We start from the raw sequence: 17,678 nt of genomic DNA on the forward strand, positions 1-17,678 counted from the left end.
TTTCAGTGCCATAGAGAAACATTGGAAGATCCAAAGCTTGCATCGTTAATGTCATCTTGTGCTCCAGCAAAGTATTTCTGGCTAAAAGTAGCTAACGTTAAAGTTAGTGAGTCCATACAAACCCAAAGCAGACTGTTCTCGCGTCAAAAACACATAAACAAAGGTCTACATTTCACTGTCTCTTCTTATTAAACTGGTTAAATGTAAATTAATTGAATTTTACTCTGCGATACATGAACAGTGTTGATCCGGGATGTTGTTATCTGTGATTATGATGAACGTAACATGAGGCTTCACCCGCTTGCATTGTGAACCGTAAACCCTCGCCTCCAAATTAATACCCACACTATTTATTTTAAAATCTTTTATATATCCCTCCATGGCATATTTAAGTCCCACTTGAGTGGTGGTCCTCCTGTGTCCAAAATATATCAAAAAGATATAGGGACAAGCTTTTCAAAATTACAGTCATTGTAAGACAGTTAGTTTGTCTGAGTTTGCAACTGTAACTAAGGTGGGCGGGGCTTACTGACAGGTCAATTATGTTCAGCCTCCCTATATCTGTTCGTTACAAGAGCCAGTTAATTGATTAAATTAACGCAAGCATTTATAGCATGTTTGGAGAAAAAGAAAAGCGTACTGGATAAAGTGTATCAGAACATTTACAAGTGTCCTCTGTGTCATGCAGGTGAAAATTGCATATGTAAACTTTGTGAACCACTGCTATGTAGACACCGAAGTGGAGATGAAAGAGATCTACACCAGTAACCACATCTGGAAGCTGTTTGAAAACTTCACTGTAGATATGGCTAGGGTGAGTGACCTCTATCAATGACGCGGTGTATAATAATAAAGAGTTTCATTAATGTGGTGTCATTGGAATTCCAGGTGTGCTCCAACCGTGAGAAACGCATGTCAGACCCTGTGCTGGAGAAGTATGTGATTCAAGTGGTTTTAGACACTATAAATGCCTTCTTCAGCTCTCCCTTCTCAGAGAACAGCACCACCACAGAGGTGAGGCATCAGCAGTCTATCAAAGTCTTATTTCTGCTCTCTGCCACATCAGCCTTTATTCATTGTAAATAGCAAAGACCTTTGGATTTAAGTTTTTGTCTAGTGTTTATAAAGAAATAGCCGCCTTTTAGAAATTCAGTGAAACAAAACTACTAAAACTAACATTTTAATCAAAGGAATTGACAAAAAAAATAAAATAATTTTTAATATTTTCGAAGTAAAAATAGTCTTCTGTTCCAAAGTTTGAGGAATATTATTATTGTTTTTTAAATGTTTTTGATAGAAGTTCATTAATTGGATCAGATGACAGTAAAACATTAATATTGTGAAATATACATTTTTCATTAACAGAAAGTTCAAAATAACAGCATTTATATATATATATATATATGTGTGTGTGTGTGTGTGTGTGTGTGTGTGTGTGTGTGTAAAAGTCTTTCACTTTTTATCAATGTAATTCTTTTTCTGAATAAAAGTATTACATTCTATATAAAAAAAAAAGCCTTAATGACCTCAAACCTTTGAACGGAAGTGTCAATCTGAATATATGAGTTATTTTTAGAGAAGAAGATAACTTTACAGGAGGAATAATACATTGAAAATTATAGCTGTTATATCATGTCTATCATATCACAAAAAAAATGCTTTTCCGATTTCATAAGTTCACATTTAATTCTCTTTTTTTTTTTTGTCTCATTTCAGGTTCATCACACCATTGTAACGCAGCTGCTGCAGTCTACTATGCGTCTGTTAGATTGTCCCTGGCTACAGCCACAACAAAAAGTCCAAGTAGAATCCTGCATCAGAACTCTGGCAGTGACAAGTAGGTCAACTTACTTTCGAAGAAAATGCTTGCATTCTAAAAAAAAAAAAGTTTCAGTTCTCATATACAGTAAATGTTTTTGAAGTATGACCAGACAACTCATTTGTTTACCTGACTGTCCCCACAGCAAAGATTCGCGCCATCCCTCTGAAATTAGAGTTGGAGAATCATGTCAATATAATGTTAAGTCACAGTAATGCCCTCACACTGACCCGCTCCAGCCACAGCAACAAAAGGGTCATTCGGCCTACTGTTCCCACCAACCCCTGGGATTACAAAAACATCATTGAGAAACTACAGGTGCATATATGCATGTGTGTGTGTCTGAAAAGAATACCTAACAAATCTCCTTTTACATTTTGGAGTCAAATGAAAAAGGTGTTCAAATGAAAAATGCTTACACAACTTGTGCATGACACTCTGGGACTGTAACATATGTCCCAATACAGACTTAAATAGTTTGTTTGAGTGTTATTTCTAGCAGTAATAATGTATACAGTACATTAATGCTTCTGTAACACTGTTTTGTTAGGATATCATTAACACACTGGAGGATCGTGTGATGCCGTTGGTTAATGCGGAGCTGTCAGTGCTCGTGGATGTGCTGCACCAGCCTGAGCTGTTATTCTTGGAAGGCACAGATGCTCGATCACGCTGTGAATCGGGAGGCTTCATATCTAAGTGAGTCACTCCTGTATAAACTAGGACTTTTAGCATAAAACTTTCTGCGTGCATGTTGTGGCTCAATCAAATAAACACAGAATTTGTGTTGCATAATGCTGTATTACTTTTTTCATTATCACCTTATGTTTTAACTTTGTGCAGATTGATCCAGCACACAAAGGCCCTCATGAACTCGGATGAGAAGCTCTGTATCAAAGTCCTCAGAACTCTACAGGAAATGCTCATTCATGAGCAGATCTTTGATGAGAAGGTGAGATTAGATAATATTATTAATATCGCCATGTAGTCAAACAAGTTCTCATTCAAATGAAGCGAAGTTAAACAAAACCAACATTCTAAATATTTAGCTTTCTAAAAATTGTAACACAAATTTTTTTTAAATATATTTTTAGTTCAACTCAATATTCTAAAGGTATATTCTAAATTAAAAAATATTAAATGTGAATATAATTACCAGAATACAAGGTAAATTCTGTTCTAAGGTGTATTTCTAAATCATCTGAAACATTTTAGAAACATGATATAGTTTTTTCCATGGAGAAAAACTTCATTCGTGGGATTGAGTAACCTGAAGTTTATCCATTGTTTTTTCAAAATGAGGAATGAGTTGAAAATAATTGACAGTGTGTCACAGATGTATTGAATCTAGACTATTACTTGATGCATTTTCCCGAGTAAAAAGAAACTTCCGGAAGTGTCTTTTAATGCCAAAAGTGTTTATTTTTGGGTGGGTTAGTTTGGGTTCTTTGCTCATTGTAATTGATTTAATGTAACAATGAAAGTGCTGTTTTTTACAGGGCCTTGCCTTAAGAAAGGTATTGCTCCAAAACTACCTCTACACCAACAAAAAGAACATAAAAGCAGAGCTTGTTGAACATGGAGGAGGTAATTTTTCAATTACTGTTGAAATATCATAGAATAATTAAGGAATATCACACAAACTGGTTTGACTGATTTTGTAATTGCTAACCGAATCAGCACAAAACATTCTTTGTGGTGTGTGTGTGTGTGTGTGTGTGTTTAGGTGGAGAGGCAGAGAGAGACTGGCTGGCAGTTGCAGCATTACAATGTCGTCTGGACAAAGAAGGTGGCACCAAACTCTTCATAGACCTCATAACCAGCAGTAAGAACGAGAAGATCTTTCAGGAGAGCATTCAGCTCGCCATCTGTCTCCTGGAAGGAGGAAACACAGAGATCCAGGTGGGGAAGCAGCTGCCGTAAAAATATAGCTTTCAAATATAGTCAAGGCAAAGTACTCGTATGTATAAATCGGTTCTTGTTTACAATAGAACTCCTTCTACAAACTCATGATGGGAGACAACAAGTCGGAGAAGTTTTTCAAAGTACTAAATGACCGCATGAAGAACGCACAGCAGGACATCAAATCCACAATCTCCGTCAATGTGGGGGAAATGACCAACAGAGCCAAAGATGACAAAGATCCAGACACAGGTAATTTGTATAAAGTGTATCTTAAAACAGACATTGTGAAAGGAAAGGGACAACGTTATTCTGTTATAAAATGAAGTTATGCTACATCTTATATGTTTAGTATACAATCTGAATTCATTGCTGACCTTAACAATGGTTTCCTATAGGTGCACTGTCTTCCTTTGGCCAACCTGAGCAGCCACCTCAACCTGAGCAGCAGGAAGTAGATACAGAAATGGGCCCCTCTGTCACCATCATGAAACCCATTCTGCGCTTTTTACAGCTGCTCTGTGAGAACCACAATCACGATCTTCAGGTCTGAACATCCCTAGAATAACAGTCTATGATGATCATGTCAAATAAAAAAATCTTAAATCAAGATACATTAACCAGAGGTGCACGTTTTCTGAGAAATTGAAAAAAATGATAATTCATTATAGTATTTATTATGGTATTGTATGTTCATTTAACAAATTCCCTTGTTCTTCGCCCTAGAATTTTCTTCGCTGTCAGAGCAATAAAACAAATTATAACTTGGTTTGTGAGACACTCCAGTTTCTGGACATCATGTGTGGCAGCACGACAGGAGGTCTGGGTCTGCTGGGCCTTTACATCAATGAGAACAACGTGGAGCTGATCACACAGACCCTGGAGACCCTCACAGAGTACTGCCAAGGACCGTGCCAAGAGAACCAGGTGAGATTACTAATACTGCCATTATATTAACGAAATCATTTATGGCCATAAATGCTTTTTAAATTCTAATTGATTTTTGTCTGTCTGAAGACATGCATTGTCTCTCACGAGTGCAACGGTATTGACATAATCACAGCCTTGATTCTGAATGAAATCAGTCCTCTCTGTCGTTACCGAATGGAGCTGGTGCTGCAGCTCAAGGTGAGGATACATTCCTGACACAGAAGCTCTACTTTAATCATAAATCATGTTCATCATTACTCATATTCGATTATTGTCAGGACAATGCTTCTAAGCTCTTGCTCGCTTTGATGGAGAGTCGTCATGACAGTGAGAATGCAGAGCGGATCCTATTTAACCTTCGACCCCGGGAACTGGTCAGTTTTGCTATGTCTTCTGTATTATGTGTATGAGATGTAACAGTAGTATTTTAACATTGCTGAGCACTGTACTGTATGTCTTCAGGTGGAGGTGATAAAAAAAGCTTACCAGCAAGAGACTGAAAATGAGGAGGGAGAAGTTTCACCACTTGAAGTTGGACACAACATCTACATCCTGGCACTACAGGTGGACCACTGCATCTCTTTATTCAATAATTATATATATATATATATATATATATATATATATATATATATATATATATATATATATATATATATAGGTTTTTATGTAAGTTCATAGTAGTTAAGGCCACTTAATATACAGTGGGACCCAACAATCTATAAACAACCAACCAGACTACAACATTTTCATTATTATTATTACTGGCAGTTTGGTTGCAAAGACCTTTTTTTTTTTTTTTTTTTTCAGCTTGCCCGGCACAACAAAATGCTCCTAACACTGCTTAAACCACCAAAGAAGACAAAAGAGGAAGAGGAGGAAAGCATCTCTTCTATGGTAACTTGTGAATTTTTTTTTTCTTTTATGATTAGGAGCACATTTTAAATATCTTCTGTCTAGAACATGCATACAGTATATAAGACATTATATTTTTGCTTGTGTTAATTGCAGCTCAACTTGAACAAGCAGCAAGAGGAGCAACAGGAGGATCCATTAGAGTACTATGACCGTCAAACAGCTCAGGTTGAGGTAATAAAAAAAAAAAAATTATCTTTGTGTTTTTTCTGTAATTAATTAATCTTAATTAACACGTTATTTTTGTGTAATTAATTAATCTCAATTAACGTGTTAAAATCCCGGCCCTAGTTGTAATCTATGCTGTTATAGTAATTTCTGCTCCACTAATGTCTCCATACATTGTGGCTAATGTGATACAAATTAATTTGTGATTATGAGAAGTAGTGAAATAATTTCTGTGGGCATGTCACATGTAGATTGTGCGGGAGGACCGTAGCATGGAGCAGATAGTGTTTCCTGTTCACCCCATCTGTGAGTTCCTAACGGAGGAGTCAAAGATCCGTGTGTTTACCACCACAGAGCAGGACGAGCAGGGCAGCAAGGTCACACACTTCTTTGAGCAGACATCTTTCTTGCACAATGAAATGGAATGGCAGAAAAAACTTCGAAGTAAGTGTTGGGCCTATGATGTTGTGGCTCAGGGAGTAACAAATATGTCTTTAACACAGGTTTATTGTGATGTTTTAGGCATGCCTGTTCTATACTGGTTCTCTCGTCGAATGTCTCTCTGGGGCACCATTTCATTCAATCTGGCTGTGTTCATCAATCTTATCATCGCTTTGTTCTACCCACATGACTCTGGCCAAGCTGGTATGTTTACGTGTACATTATCTGTTGGTAACTTAAGTGTATTAATTGCATTATATTAATAAATGCTACATTTACCATCAATTATGGACCAACAGTTGGCTTTCTAAATTGCTTTTCAATTGATTTATTTTTTACTTTGCTTTGCTAAATTGTAGTTTTAACGGTCTCTTGTGCTTCCAGGCAGCATAGATGATTCGTTGTTGCTTATGCTGTTCTGGGGTTTCGCTGGACTGGCTGTTTTGGGCCTGTTATCAAGGCGCTATGGGTTCCAGTCCGTCACTGTTGCCATCACCCTGCTCTGCATCTATCACTTCGGCATTGGGCCATCCCTCATCCTGCTAGGGGCTCTCAATGTAAGTCTTACATATTAAGTCTTAATACTGTATGTTTACTTAAATAAAAGCGAACGGATTTAATTCAGAATTTCTCTTTTTAACCAGCTGATCAATAAGATAGTGTTCGTGGTGAGCTTTGTGGGGAACAACGGTACCTTCATCATGGGCTACAAGGCTATGGTGATGGATGTGGAGTTCCTTTACCACTTGGCCTATGTGTTAACCAGCACACTGGGGCTTTTTGTCCACGAGCTCTTCTACAGCATACTGGTGGGTGTTACAAATTACACTACCTATCGATTAAACTTACTGGTATAAATATTTTTTTTTCAAACAAATGCTGTTCTTTTGAAATTTCAATATAATGAATATGAATATAATGACACTGCTTATCATTTCTCACTTCTCTTTAACCTCCTTCAGCTGTTTGATCTGATCTACCGTGAGGAGACGCTCTTCAATGTCATCAAGAGTGTGACGCGTAACGGCCGCTCTATTCTCCTCACTGCTGTCTTGGCCATCATTCTGGTCTACCTGTTCTCCATCGTGGGCTTTCTCTTCCTCAGGAATGACTTCATCATGGAAGTCGACCGGCTTGCTAGCCTAGATACAGGTGAATTGCATATACCTCTGTTCATCTTCACTGGTCTATGACAACCCCATCTGAATAGTTTATTCCAGAAAGGCATCAAATCTAGCGTTTATGATCATTTTGAATTACAGTATACCATTTCTTTTTCATTGATGCCAATTTGACAGGCATTTCTTGTTTTATACGCAGGTACAGATAACTCTGTGAGCAGCTGCAGTGCAGATGGAGTGGAGTGCACAAAGGAAACTGGGTTGGTTGCACCATCAGAGGGTGAGTTTAACATTAAAAACAACTTTTAGTACTATTGTATTGGCATCAGAACTCGTGTGTGAATTTTTTTTTTTTAAATGTCTTTGAAGAAGAGGACAACACAGAGAGAGCATGTGACACTCTTCTAATGTGCATCGTTACGGTGCTGAATCATGGGCTGAGGAACGGTGGAGGTGTGGGAGATGTTCTGCGAAGACCCTCTAAAAATGTATGGAGACCTACAACCTAATAGAAATGTGCACCTATACTGTATACGGTAATAAACCTAACCAATGCTGTTCAATTTACAGGAGCCTTTGTTTCCTGCTCGTGTGGTGTACGACCTTGTCTTCTACTTCATAGTCATCATCATTGTTCTCAACTTGATTTTTGGGGTGATTATTGACACCTTCGCTGACCTGCGTAGTGAAAAACAAAAGAAAGAGGAGATCCTGAAGACCACCTGTTTCATTTGTGGTACGAAATCAGATTTCAATATCTTTTAAAAGCTACATTTAATCCTGTGATGGCAGAGCTGAATTTTCATTCGAATTCTTTATTATTATAAATGATTATTGTTATTATAAATGTTGAAAAAAGTGTATGTTTGTAGAAACTTTTTGTATTGATCTGTTTTTTTGTATTTCAACAGGTCTTGAGAGGGACAAGTTTGATAATAAGACCGTGTCCTTTGAGGAACACATTAAATTTGAGCATAACATCTGGCACTACCTCTATTTCATTGTGCTGGTACGGGAGAAAAACAAGACCGATTACACTGGCCCAGAGAGCTACGTGGCCCTTATGATAAAGGTAAATAAAAAAAAAGAATGGAAAATTACAGTTGACTGGATACTGGTCACATTTTATGTGTTGACAGCGATTACCAGCATTATTTCAGTATTATTTATATACTGTTGTAGTATTTATTAAAGGAGGGGTGAAATGCTCGTTTTCACTCAATATCCTGTTAATCTTGAGTACCTATAGAGTAGTACTGCATCCTTCATAACTCCAAAAAGTCTTTAGTTTTATTATATTCATAAGAGAAAGATAGTCTGTACCGATTTTTCCCGGAAAAACACGACCGGCTGGAGGCGTGACGTGTGGGCGGAGCTAAAGAATCACGAGCGCCAGTAGGCTTTTGAGTTGAGAGTGTTTGGAAGTTGTGACATTACCGTGAGGAAAAAAAAACATCATCCAAAACAAACCATGGCTAACAGTCAGATTCAGCCGTTTATTTATGATCCAGAATCAGATCCCGAGGCTGAAACTGAACGAGAGCAGCAGCAGCAATGACTCGCTCTGAGCGGGGCTCGAACCCGGGTCTCCGGCATGGGAGGCGGATGCACTAACAAGGAGGAAGAGACATTTTAAGCAGTTTTACTCACCGCCTGTGGTTCCAACACACGATTGTGACCCTTTTTCGTTGGGACTGCATCTTCCTTAAGAAATAAACGATGTGCAAATCCGGCGTCAAACAGGGCCTTGTTTGTAAAACAAGCATCTTCGAAATGCAGGGAACAAACACTTGCACAACTCCGTTCATGCTCTGTAAAAATAAACTCCATCCACTGGTCCCTTAATGCTGTTTTTTTTTTTGGTAATCTGTGCAGGGTTGTCTTGCCCTGGCAACCAAAAAACACACTTCTTTTGTGACATTTCGCGACGCTCTCGCTCTGATCAGTGAAGTCTGTTGTGCTCTCAGTGCTGTGTTATACGGGAGCGGCGCTCTTCCGGCAGAAGTGCCCTAGGACCCATATAAGGAAATTCCGCTCCATCTAACGTCACACAGAGTCATACTCGAAAAAAACTTTCAGAAACTTGTGACAAACCGGAAGGAGTATTTTGGGAACAAAAATACTCCTTCAAACGTACAACTTAATTTTTTTAACTTTGTCCATGTTTAGCATGGGAATCCAACTCTTTAACTGTGTAAAAAACTCAGTATGCATGAAATAGCATTTCACCCCCCCTTTAAATACTTTGAATTGAACCGTTTTTTTAAATGTATTTACAGTTTTCATTTTAATTTTTTTTTAATTATCTTATGTACTTTTATCTTGTTGTTGTTAAAATAATTTTAAGTTTAGTTCTTGTATCTTTAATTAAATGAATTAATTCTTGCTTCACCTTCCAATGGGTTTTTATTGGGTCTTGTTGTGACCTCTTGATAGAATAAGAACCTGGATTGGTTCCCACGCATGCAGGCCATGTCTCTGGTTGTAACTGAGGGAGATGGAGAACAGAACGAGATGAGGAACCTGCAGGATCGTCTCACCTCCACCATGAAAGTGGTCACGCAGCTCACAAGCCAGTTATCAGAGCTGAAAGAACAGGTACATTTAGCAATTTCAGCAATGTTTGTCCAGCATTAATAATATTGGTATATTAAAAATGAATTCATTTCTCATATTTGATATTCTCTAGTATATAAAATCATGGTTGTGTATTTGTTCATTTAGATGACCGAGCAGAGGAAAAGAAGGCAGAGGATGGGTTTTGTGGATGTTCAGTCTGGCTCAAACCCTGGCATGCCTCTGCCTCCTAGTGCTGCTGGAGGAAATCTTCAGGTCTTCAAGCCCTAATTTGTCCAAATAACCTTGCATTGACTTTGTAGAAGCAATAATGTAATCCTGTGATGCGGCTGTACTTGGTTGTGTTCACCGGATAGACGGATTGGATCTACACTCACAAAAGCACTACTGACTAAATAGTCATTCTTTGAGGGGCCTTTGATTACCTGAATGCTTTTAGTATTCACAAATTTTAAATATTTAAAGTATGTAATGTTTTTATTTTATTATAAAACAAAAATTAAGAGCAGCTTTTGGTTAAGATATTTGAAAGCTTCTTTTTAAAACTTGTTGGATGTATGGATAAATGTAACATTGCTGTAAATGATAAATAATGTGTCATTTTAGGTTAATACAGTCAGATGTTTTTTTTTTTATTTGTGCATTGATGAGATTGCACATGCTGTATTTCTAGGGATAGTCATGATGCCCTGGCCTGATATAATTGACACGAAGGGGAATATCATGACCAGTCTTATGATGAACTATAGGAAATGCTAATGTCACTATAGATGAATCTGGGGATTATAAATGGCATAATGTATAGAAGTCTATTCAGCTTTAATTTAAAAGTCAGAGTATCTGAAAATGACTCCTAACTTTTGAACATAACTTTTGCTCTGGAAAATAAAACATTCCTTATTTATCTTATCTATCATAAAAGATGGCAGTTTAAAAAGAGGATATGCTGATCTTGGTTTTAATAGACATAATGCATGCCTATCTATGTATGTGTCTATTGAATTATTTATTGTGCGACCAGAACTAGGTTATAAGTCAATTGCATTTTTATGGCTGCAAAAAATAATGCTGGAACATACATTTCGACTTTGTTAATAACAGCAAGTGTGTAATTAATCAGTACTGTTGATATCAAAGAAATAATCATAAGTGTATTATGCTACTTATTGCTGATATGTTGAAATGAAGAGCCTCACCAGCTTTGCATAAAATAAAACATTTGATTATTTGACGTCTTGTGTCAATATTATTAAACGCATTACTACGTTTTTATAATGTTACACAAATCAATAGAAATGTGTTTAATTTTTAAATATAATCGCAATGACTATTATTATTTTCAAAACAAAATAAATGATTGGCTATCTTCCGATTTAAAGAGAGTAAACCGTCGCGTGAATAACTGCAGTTCTGTCCATTGATTGATCTTGCGTGAGATGACGCGCCGCTGTCACGCACTCTTCAGTGTTATTAGGGTGAGAGCGTGAGTGACTGACGCTGTTCGTTTGAGTGTCAAGTGCTGTTCAGAAGTTCGTCCTCAGTGCAGGTCAACAGGTAGGCTAATGTTTTCTTCATGTTAACGTAATTTTTAAATTTGAACAATTTGTATCACATAAATTTACAACGAATAGGCTATAATACAGGTAATACGTCACTCTGAAAATGGGAATTGCAGTTATGGCTAAATTATTCCAACAGACAAAAGATCAGTCTCGGGAATAATGATGCAGTCATTTAAACTTTATTTTATTTTATGAAAAAATAGAAAAGTGTTTTTTTTCTAATGTAATGTTGATGTAAAGTAATGTTGAATGTTATCAAACCACATAAAATGTCAGCAAAACCACATAGTATAGGGTCCAATTCACACTAATAACAAGATGCTCATTAGCATGTCTATTATTAACATATTGGCTGTTTATTGGTGCTTATAAAGTACATATAATGCAAAACATCCATAATCCTACCCCCTAAACTTAACAACTTCCTTATAAACTATTAATAAGCAGCAAATAAGGAGTTAATTGAGGCAAAAGTCATAGTTAATGGTTAGTATAGTGAGAATTGGACCCTAAAATAAAGTGTGACCGTAATTATTATAGCTTTTATTATAATATATATAATACAATATTAATATATAATAAATTATTATATAACATAATATTATCATAAATGATAGTTAACCTATTAAGCCTATTATAAATAATGTCATCTTTACTATAGCCTAATATAAGTTGAATTACCTAATTTCAGTTTACACATTCGAAAATTCACAACGCAATGTTTTGTTGCCCATTATAACAATTCTTCGTCTTATAGGGTTGATACTTTTCGGTAAGTATGGTCTAGCCTTTATCAATGTATATGACGTCAGCTGTTTAACTCTGAGAACGGAGTGCTGCGGAATGCGCGAGCCTGCGGGTTCCAGATAAAGCGCTTTATTTGCCGCGCCCAGGTGTCCGGCGCGCCCTGAAACCCACTGCTTGTAGTTTAGATCAGCGTCGCTTTAGATGCTCTTTAAGGACTTAATTATCAGTATTATGTAACCTGATTATTATTTTAGCTTAGCATCTTTCTCAAAAATGTGCTTGACACTGTTGTTACATTATGGAAAAATATTTTTCAGAGCTATATAGCCTAAATTTGAAATTACTTCACTGACCATCTTTCCCATTGTTTACAGCTGTTAAAATCATGTCTGCTTTTCTGCATCACTGCCCATTCTTGAAGTCCACTCCAGGCCCTCCTCTTAGGAGTATGGCAGCATACTTTGGCTTGGCTGACCGATGTCCGATCATTGTCCGCCAGGTCTCTGTAAAAGCCCAATCCTCTGAGGAAAAAGGTAATTCGGTTATTTTTGTATTTTCTGTACTGTTCCATATTGTATAATTAAAAAGAGTCAGTAGTCAGTACCTTAGATTATCTTCATATATTGATTATATTCATGTTCTTATTGTGTTCAGGCCTCCTCCTTCACAAGGAGCCAAAGCGACAGGTGGCCACAACAGCCACTCAGGTGGCGATCTCCATGTCCCAGAGCTGTCCCTTCGTTTCCTCTAAGATTGGACTAGTTAAAGCCAGTCCACAGGTGCAGGAGGATGTCCAGCCCAATCTTGAGAATCAAGACACCTCTGGTAAAGCAATCCCTCTCAGTGTGATAGATTCATGGACTATATAAACAGTGCTTACTTCAATGTTTATATGTTGTTTAAGAAGCAGATATCGTCTAGTTGACTGGCTGATGTGTTGCAACAGCTGTCTCTTTTTTACCACCACAGTATAATTAGTTCACTGCTGAAGAGGCACTTTTGTCTGAGAAGTGTATCATTCAGGGGTCGGATGCATTTTACATAACGCACAGCTCGGAGTACATTCTCCTCTCTGCAATTTGCACAATTTAATTCCAATTTGAGAGACTTTTTCAATTGTGAATAGTAAGCAGATGATGAGTCAGATCGCTGATGTTACAAAAGCTGGTCTTCAGATGATCACATTAAAGATGAAACTTCGCACAACCTCATGTGTGCTAGAAAATAACATCTAATTGGAAAATTGTAGTTTTTGTGTCTACCACGGTTTAGAAGATAATGTGCACAGCTTGTAATTTAAAAAAAATTATAGGACTTAAACAATGACATTGAATACAAAACACTTTGATTTACTCTCTGTTTTTACACTGAAAGAGAATTCAAACAGAGCAAAAGTACAGAATTTTGAGTGTGTTTGAATGATTTCCGAAACATTTATTTATTTATTTTCTCCCCAGGCTTGATGAGCTCGCTGTTCAGTGGCTTGCAAAGTCATCAGTCTACTGGTCCTACACACCTTCTTCAAGACAACTTCAGTGAGTTGGACTGCATTTTCTTAATGATTTACAGTAACATACTACCATACACTTTTTTTTCTGTGTGAGCTAATGGAATAATGGAATAGTAATATGACATGAGGAATAATGGATGTTGAGTAAACTGTTGAATCTTTCTGTTTTGTTTTGGAGATGTAGCATATTATACACCGTATACTCTGCAACAGATATTAAGTAGTTTCTATCTTCTTTAATTTCTGTCTTTTTCCCTCACTTATTGACTGGTGATTGCCTTTTGAAATAATTCAGCCATACCCAGTTTCAACTACGATGACTTCTTCACTCAGAAGATTGTGGAAAAGAAGAACGACCACACCTACCGTATCTTTAAGACGGTGAACCGTTTTGCAGAGGTTTTCCCTCTCGCTGAGGACTATTCCATCCCTGGACGCTTGGGCTCCCAGGTGTCTGTATGGTGCAGTAATGATTACTTGGGCATGAGTCGACATCCTCGCGTTGTCAAGGCCATAGGGTCAGTATATAAGACAGACAATGAAATAAATGTTTGCCATCATATTTTATTATACATAGAGAAGAACAAATGAAGGTGCAGCAAAATACACTTATATGTATTGTTAAATACTGTATGTGTATATCATAATAAGATAAAACTGTGTATTTTGAAGATTCTTATTGTTTACTGTTGGAAATAAATAGCTGCTAAAACTGAGTAATCACAACCTTTTGTCATTTCTTAGAGAGTCTTTGCAGAAGCATGGTGCAGGAGCAGGTGGCACCCGAAATATTTCTGGGACGAGCAACTATCACGTTGCCCTGGAGAGTGAACTTGCCCTTCTACACCAGAAAGATGGAGCATTGGTCTTTTCTTCCTGCTTTGTAGCCAATGATTCCACCCTCTTTACTTTGGCTAAAATGCTCCCAGGTATCCAACAAAATGAACTGCCTGTGCTAAATGAATGTGTGAACTAATGAATGAATTTATGTTTTATATCGACTATACTGCTATTAAATAAAATGAAAAAAAAAATAATCTATATACGCTACCATAAGTCTGGGGTCAGTATGACTTTTTTCTCTGAAAAATTATTTTATCAAAAATACAGTAAATATTATTTCAAAATATTACTTACAATAACCGTTTTCTAATTTAATATATTTTCATTTGTAATTTATTCCAGTCTTAAGTGCCACATGATCCCTTCTAATTAGTGATTTGCAGCTCAAAAACATTTATTACCATAATCAGTAATGAACAGTTGTGCTGCTTAATCTTTTTGTTGAAATCCGCCTTAACGTTTTTCAGGATTCTTTGAAAACTTTGTTTATTTGAGATTTTTTGTAACATTATAAATGTCTGTCACATTTAATGCATCCATGCTTAAAAAAAACTGAACGGTAATGTGTTTTCTGAAATTCCTCTAAAACAACATCTCTCCGTAAAGGTTGTGAGATCTACTCAGACATGGGTAATCATGCCTCCATGATCCAGGGCATCAGGAACAGTGGAGCCAAACGCTTCATTTTCCGACACAATGATGCCAGTCATCTGGAAGAGCTGCTCAGCCGCTCAGATCCACTCACACCCAAAATTGTGGCTTTTGAGACCGTTCATTCAATGGATGGTAAGCAGAAGAAGCTATCACATAACTGTCTCAAAAGAGATTGTTTCTTAGTATTGTAAAATAGAGCTTGACAACCAGTATTTTATAAGACACTGGCTTGTGGAATAAATTAATTATTGTCAACTGATAATAGTGCATTTTTATACTTCATCATTAAATGAAAAAAAAAAAAAAACTCAATTTGTTTCAGGTGCAATTTGCCCTCTAGAAGAGTTATGTGATGTAGCACATAAATACGGAGCTCTGACTTTTGTGGATGAGGTCCATGCTGTCGGACTGTACGGGGCTCATGGAGCAGGTGTAGGAGAAAGAGACAACATCATGCACAAGATCGATATTGTCTCTGGAACTCTGGGTAAGGTGAACACAGTCAAGTGCGTGATTCTGTTCAGTACTAGGGAAGTGTAAGTTCACCTGTGTTGTTGCCTCTCAATACAGCTAATATTGTTTGATATATCTGTAGGTAAGGCATTTGGCTGTGTGGGTGGTTACATAGCCAGCACTGCTGCCCTGGTGGACAATGTGCGTTCCTACGCCGCCGGTTTTATCTTCACTACCTCCTTGCCTCCCATGGTGCTGGCGGGGGCTCTGGAATCTGTGCGTGTGCTGAAGAGCCCAGAAGGCCAAGCTTTGCGCAGAGCCCATCAGAGAAACGTCAAACACATGAGACAGCTGCTGCTGGACGCTGGACTGCCTGTGGTCAACTGCCCTAGCCACATTATTCCCATACGGGTCAGTGTTTGCAAAAACCATTATGCCCTTAATGGGATAGTTCACCCCAAAATGGAAATTTGGTCATCATTTACTCTTTTACAAGTGATTCCAAACAAATAAGAGTTTGGTTATTCTTCAAAATAAAAAATGTAAATATTTTTTTATCAAATATGAGAGGTTTTTGCTGTTCTATTGATCTAAATAGGTAATTCAGACATTGCAAGAATTGAGTGGTTTAATCCAAGTCTTGTGAAGAGATAATATTGCTTTATATGATGAACAGATTTAATTTAAGCTTTTATTTATCTAAACAATGATTGACCCGCATACGTAGAACACATCACATAAAGTATGGTAAACACGGAAGCTCAAACATGCATGAAAGAACCAACGAGGTTCATTCTAGCATGCACTGTGTTGCGCTCTATGTACTGTATACCGTATGTAGCAAGCAATCATATCTCTTCACAAGAGTTGGATTGAACTGCTTGATTCATATGGATTCGTTTTATAACGACTTTATGACCTTTTTGGATCTTCTAAGTTTTGGTTTCCTGGACTTTCAGTGTAGGAACAGAAAACTCTTAGTTTAATTAAAAATATCTTAATCTGTGTTTCGGAGATTAACCAAAGGTTTATGTACTTCTAGCGACGTGAGGGTGAATAAATGGTGATGGTTTTCATTTTTGGGCAAACTATTCACTCTATTTATCAAATATAAAAAAAAATTATACATACATATATATATATATATATATATATATATATATATATATATAGATATATATAGATAGATAGATAGATAGATAGATAGATAGATATAGATATATAGATATAGATATATATAGTTTGGATGAAATCCTTTATCTGCACAGGGATAAATGTTTGCACCTTAAATCTGATATTTCAGGTTGGAAATGCAGCAAAAAACTCTCAGGTGTGTGATATTCTGTTGGAGAAACACAACATCTATGTGCAGGCCATCAATTACCCAACAGTGCCTCGTGGAGAAGAGCTGCTGCGGTTGGCTCCTTCTCCTTTCCACAATCCCATTATGATGAACTACTTTGTAGGTGAGTGGTCATGCAAAATTTCTTTGCAGTTTAAAGATGAAGAGTTTAATTTCTGTACTGCAAGCACCACTAAGCAGAATTAAAATACTCTGTCATCTGGCATCGCCGTATCCAGATTTCAGAAAATGAGATCTGTTTCCATTTTAAACGTAGTGATTTGTATCTGAATTTGTAATAATATTTTGTGTTGGACAGAGAAACTGTTGGATGTCTGGCAGGAGGTTGGACTGCCGCTGAATGGACCAGCTATGGCCTCCTGCACCTTCTGTGATCGGCCTCTTCATTTTGACCTCATGAGTGAATGGGAGAAGTCCTACTTTGGGAATATGGAACCGAGATACATCACTGTGGCAGCACAGTGAGTCAGTATCAGCAGACAACGATGAAGATCTGTTTGATCAGATTAGATTAGATTGACTCATCCAAAAATCCATTTCCTATTCAGAATTTTTTTTTTTTTAATGTTAAGATAAGTGTTGAGGATGCCCAAAATGTCCTTAATTTTAAGCACTGTTTGTGGCAGTTTGTGACACAATTGTTTCTGTATTGTTTGCTGTGACTGTGAATAAT

At 37.1% G+C, this 17,678-nt stretch overlaps 2 protein-coding genes across 4 annotated transcripts in view; both read left to right on the forward strand.

The window, feature by feature from the left end:
* The window catches only part of LOC113069945 (inositol 1,4,5-trisphosphate receptor type 3-like), a 29,952-nt gene extending 18,848 nt beyond the window's left edge, over positions 1-11,104 (forward strand). For 2 of the 3 annotated variants that reach the window (XM_026243100.1, XM_026243102.1), the window contains 27 exons: positions 689-814; positions 889-1,014; positions 1,717-1,837; positions 1,965-2,137; positions 2,370-2,518; positions 2,663-2,771; positions 3,319-3,406; positions 3,546-3,721; positions 3,811-3,973; positions 4,120-4,268; positions 4,448-4,648; positions 4,739-4,849; positions 4,930-5,025; positions 5,114-5,215; positions 5,462-5,548; positions 5,663-5,740; positions 5,986-6,178; positions 6,257-6,379; positions 6,560-6,732; positions 6,820-6,984; positions 7,138-7,327; positions 7,496-7,576; positions 7,666-7,784; positions 7,867-8,032; positions 8,208-8,368; positions 9,733-9,894; positions 10,021-11,104. In XM_026243100.1, coding sequence (XP_026098885.1) covers positions 689-814; positions 889-1,014; positions 1,717-1,837; positions 1,965-2,137; positions 2,370-2,518; positions 2,663-2,771; positions 3,319-3,406; positions 3,546-3,721; positions 3,811-3,973; positions 4,120-4,268; positions 4,448-4,648; positions 4,739-4,849; positions 4,930-5,025; positions 5,114-5,215; positions 5,462-5,548; positions 5,663-5,740; positions 5,986-6,178; positions 6,257-6,379; positions 6,560-6,732; positions 6,820-6,984; positions 7,138-7,327; positions 7,496-7,576; positions 7,666-7,784; positions 7,867-8,032; positions 8,208-8,368; positions 9,733-9,894; positions 10,021-10,143 — 3,711 coding nt within the window. In that variant the 3' untranslated portion in view covers positions 10,144-11,104. The remainder of the gene's footprint in view (positions 1-688; positions 815-888; positions 1,015-1,716; positions 1,838-1,964; positions 2,138-2,369; positions 2,519-2,662; positions 2,772-3,318; positions 3,407-3,545; positions 3,722-3,810; positions 3,974-4,119; positions 4,269-4,447; positions 4,649-4,738; positions 4,850-4,929; positions 5,026-5,113; positions 5,216-5,461; positions 5,549-5,662; positions 5,741-5,985; positions 6,179-6,256; positions 6,380-6,559; positions 6,733-6,819; positions 6,985-7,137; positions 7,328-7,495; positions 7,577-7,665; positions 7,785-7,866; positions 8,033-8,207; positions 8,369-9,732; positions 9,895-10,020) is intronic. The other variant, XM_026243101.1, reaches the window with a different exon arrangement.
* Positions 11,105-11,288: 184 nt separating this feature from the next.
* On the forward strand, positions 11,289-17,594 carry LOC113069946 (5-aminolevulinate synthase, erythroid-specific, mitochondrial). The gene is made up of 11 exons (XM_026243103.1): positions 11,289-11,427; positions 12,557-12,715; positions 12,837-13,007; positions 13,640-13,717; positions 13,988-14,210; positions 14,437-14,621; positions 15,142-15,321; positions 15,512-15,676; positions 15,785-16,053; positions 16,946-17,108; positions 17,304-17,594. Exons 2-11 carry the CDS (start codon positions 12,568-12,570, stop codon positions 17,468-17,470), a joined length of 1,749 nt encoding a protein of 582 aa, XP_026098888.1. The 5' UTR covers positions 11,289-11,427; positions 12,557-12,567; the 3' UTR covers positions 17,471-17,594.
* Positions 17,595-17,678: the final 84 nt, after the last annotated feature.

Source organism: Carassius auratus, unplaced genomic scaffold, assembly GCF_003368295.1.
Source record: "Carassius auratus strain Wakin unplaced genomic scaffold, ASM336829v1 scaf_tig00002576, whole genome shotgun sequence".
Taxonomy (NCBI): domain Eukaryota; kingdom Metazoa; phylum Chordata; class Actinopteri; order Cypriniformes; family Cyprinidae; genus Carassius; species Carassius auratus.

Coding starts and splice junctions, on each gene's coding strand:
- LOC113069946 (XM_026243103.1), top strand. CDS start 12,568: ATGTCTGCTTTTCTGCATCACTGCCCATTCTTGAAGTCCACTCCAGGC. Junction 14,622..15,141: donor TTTGGCTAAAATGCTCCCAG/GTATCCAACAAA, acceptor CTCTCCGTAAAG/GTTGTGAGATCTACTCAGAC. Junction 15,322..15,511: donor GACCGTTCATTCAATGGATG/GTAAGCAGAAGA, acceptor AATTTGTTTCAG/GTGCAATTTGCCCTCTAGAA.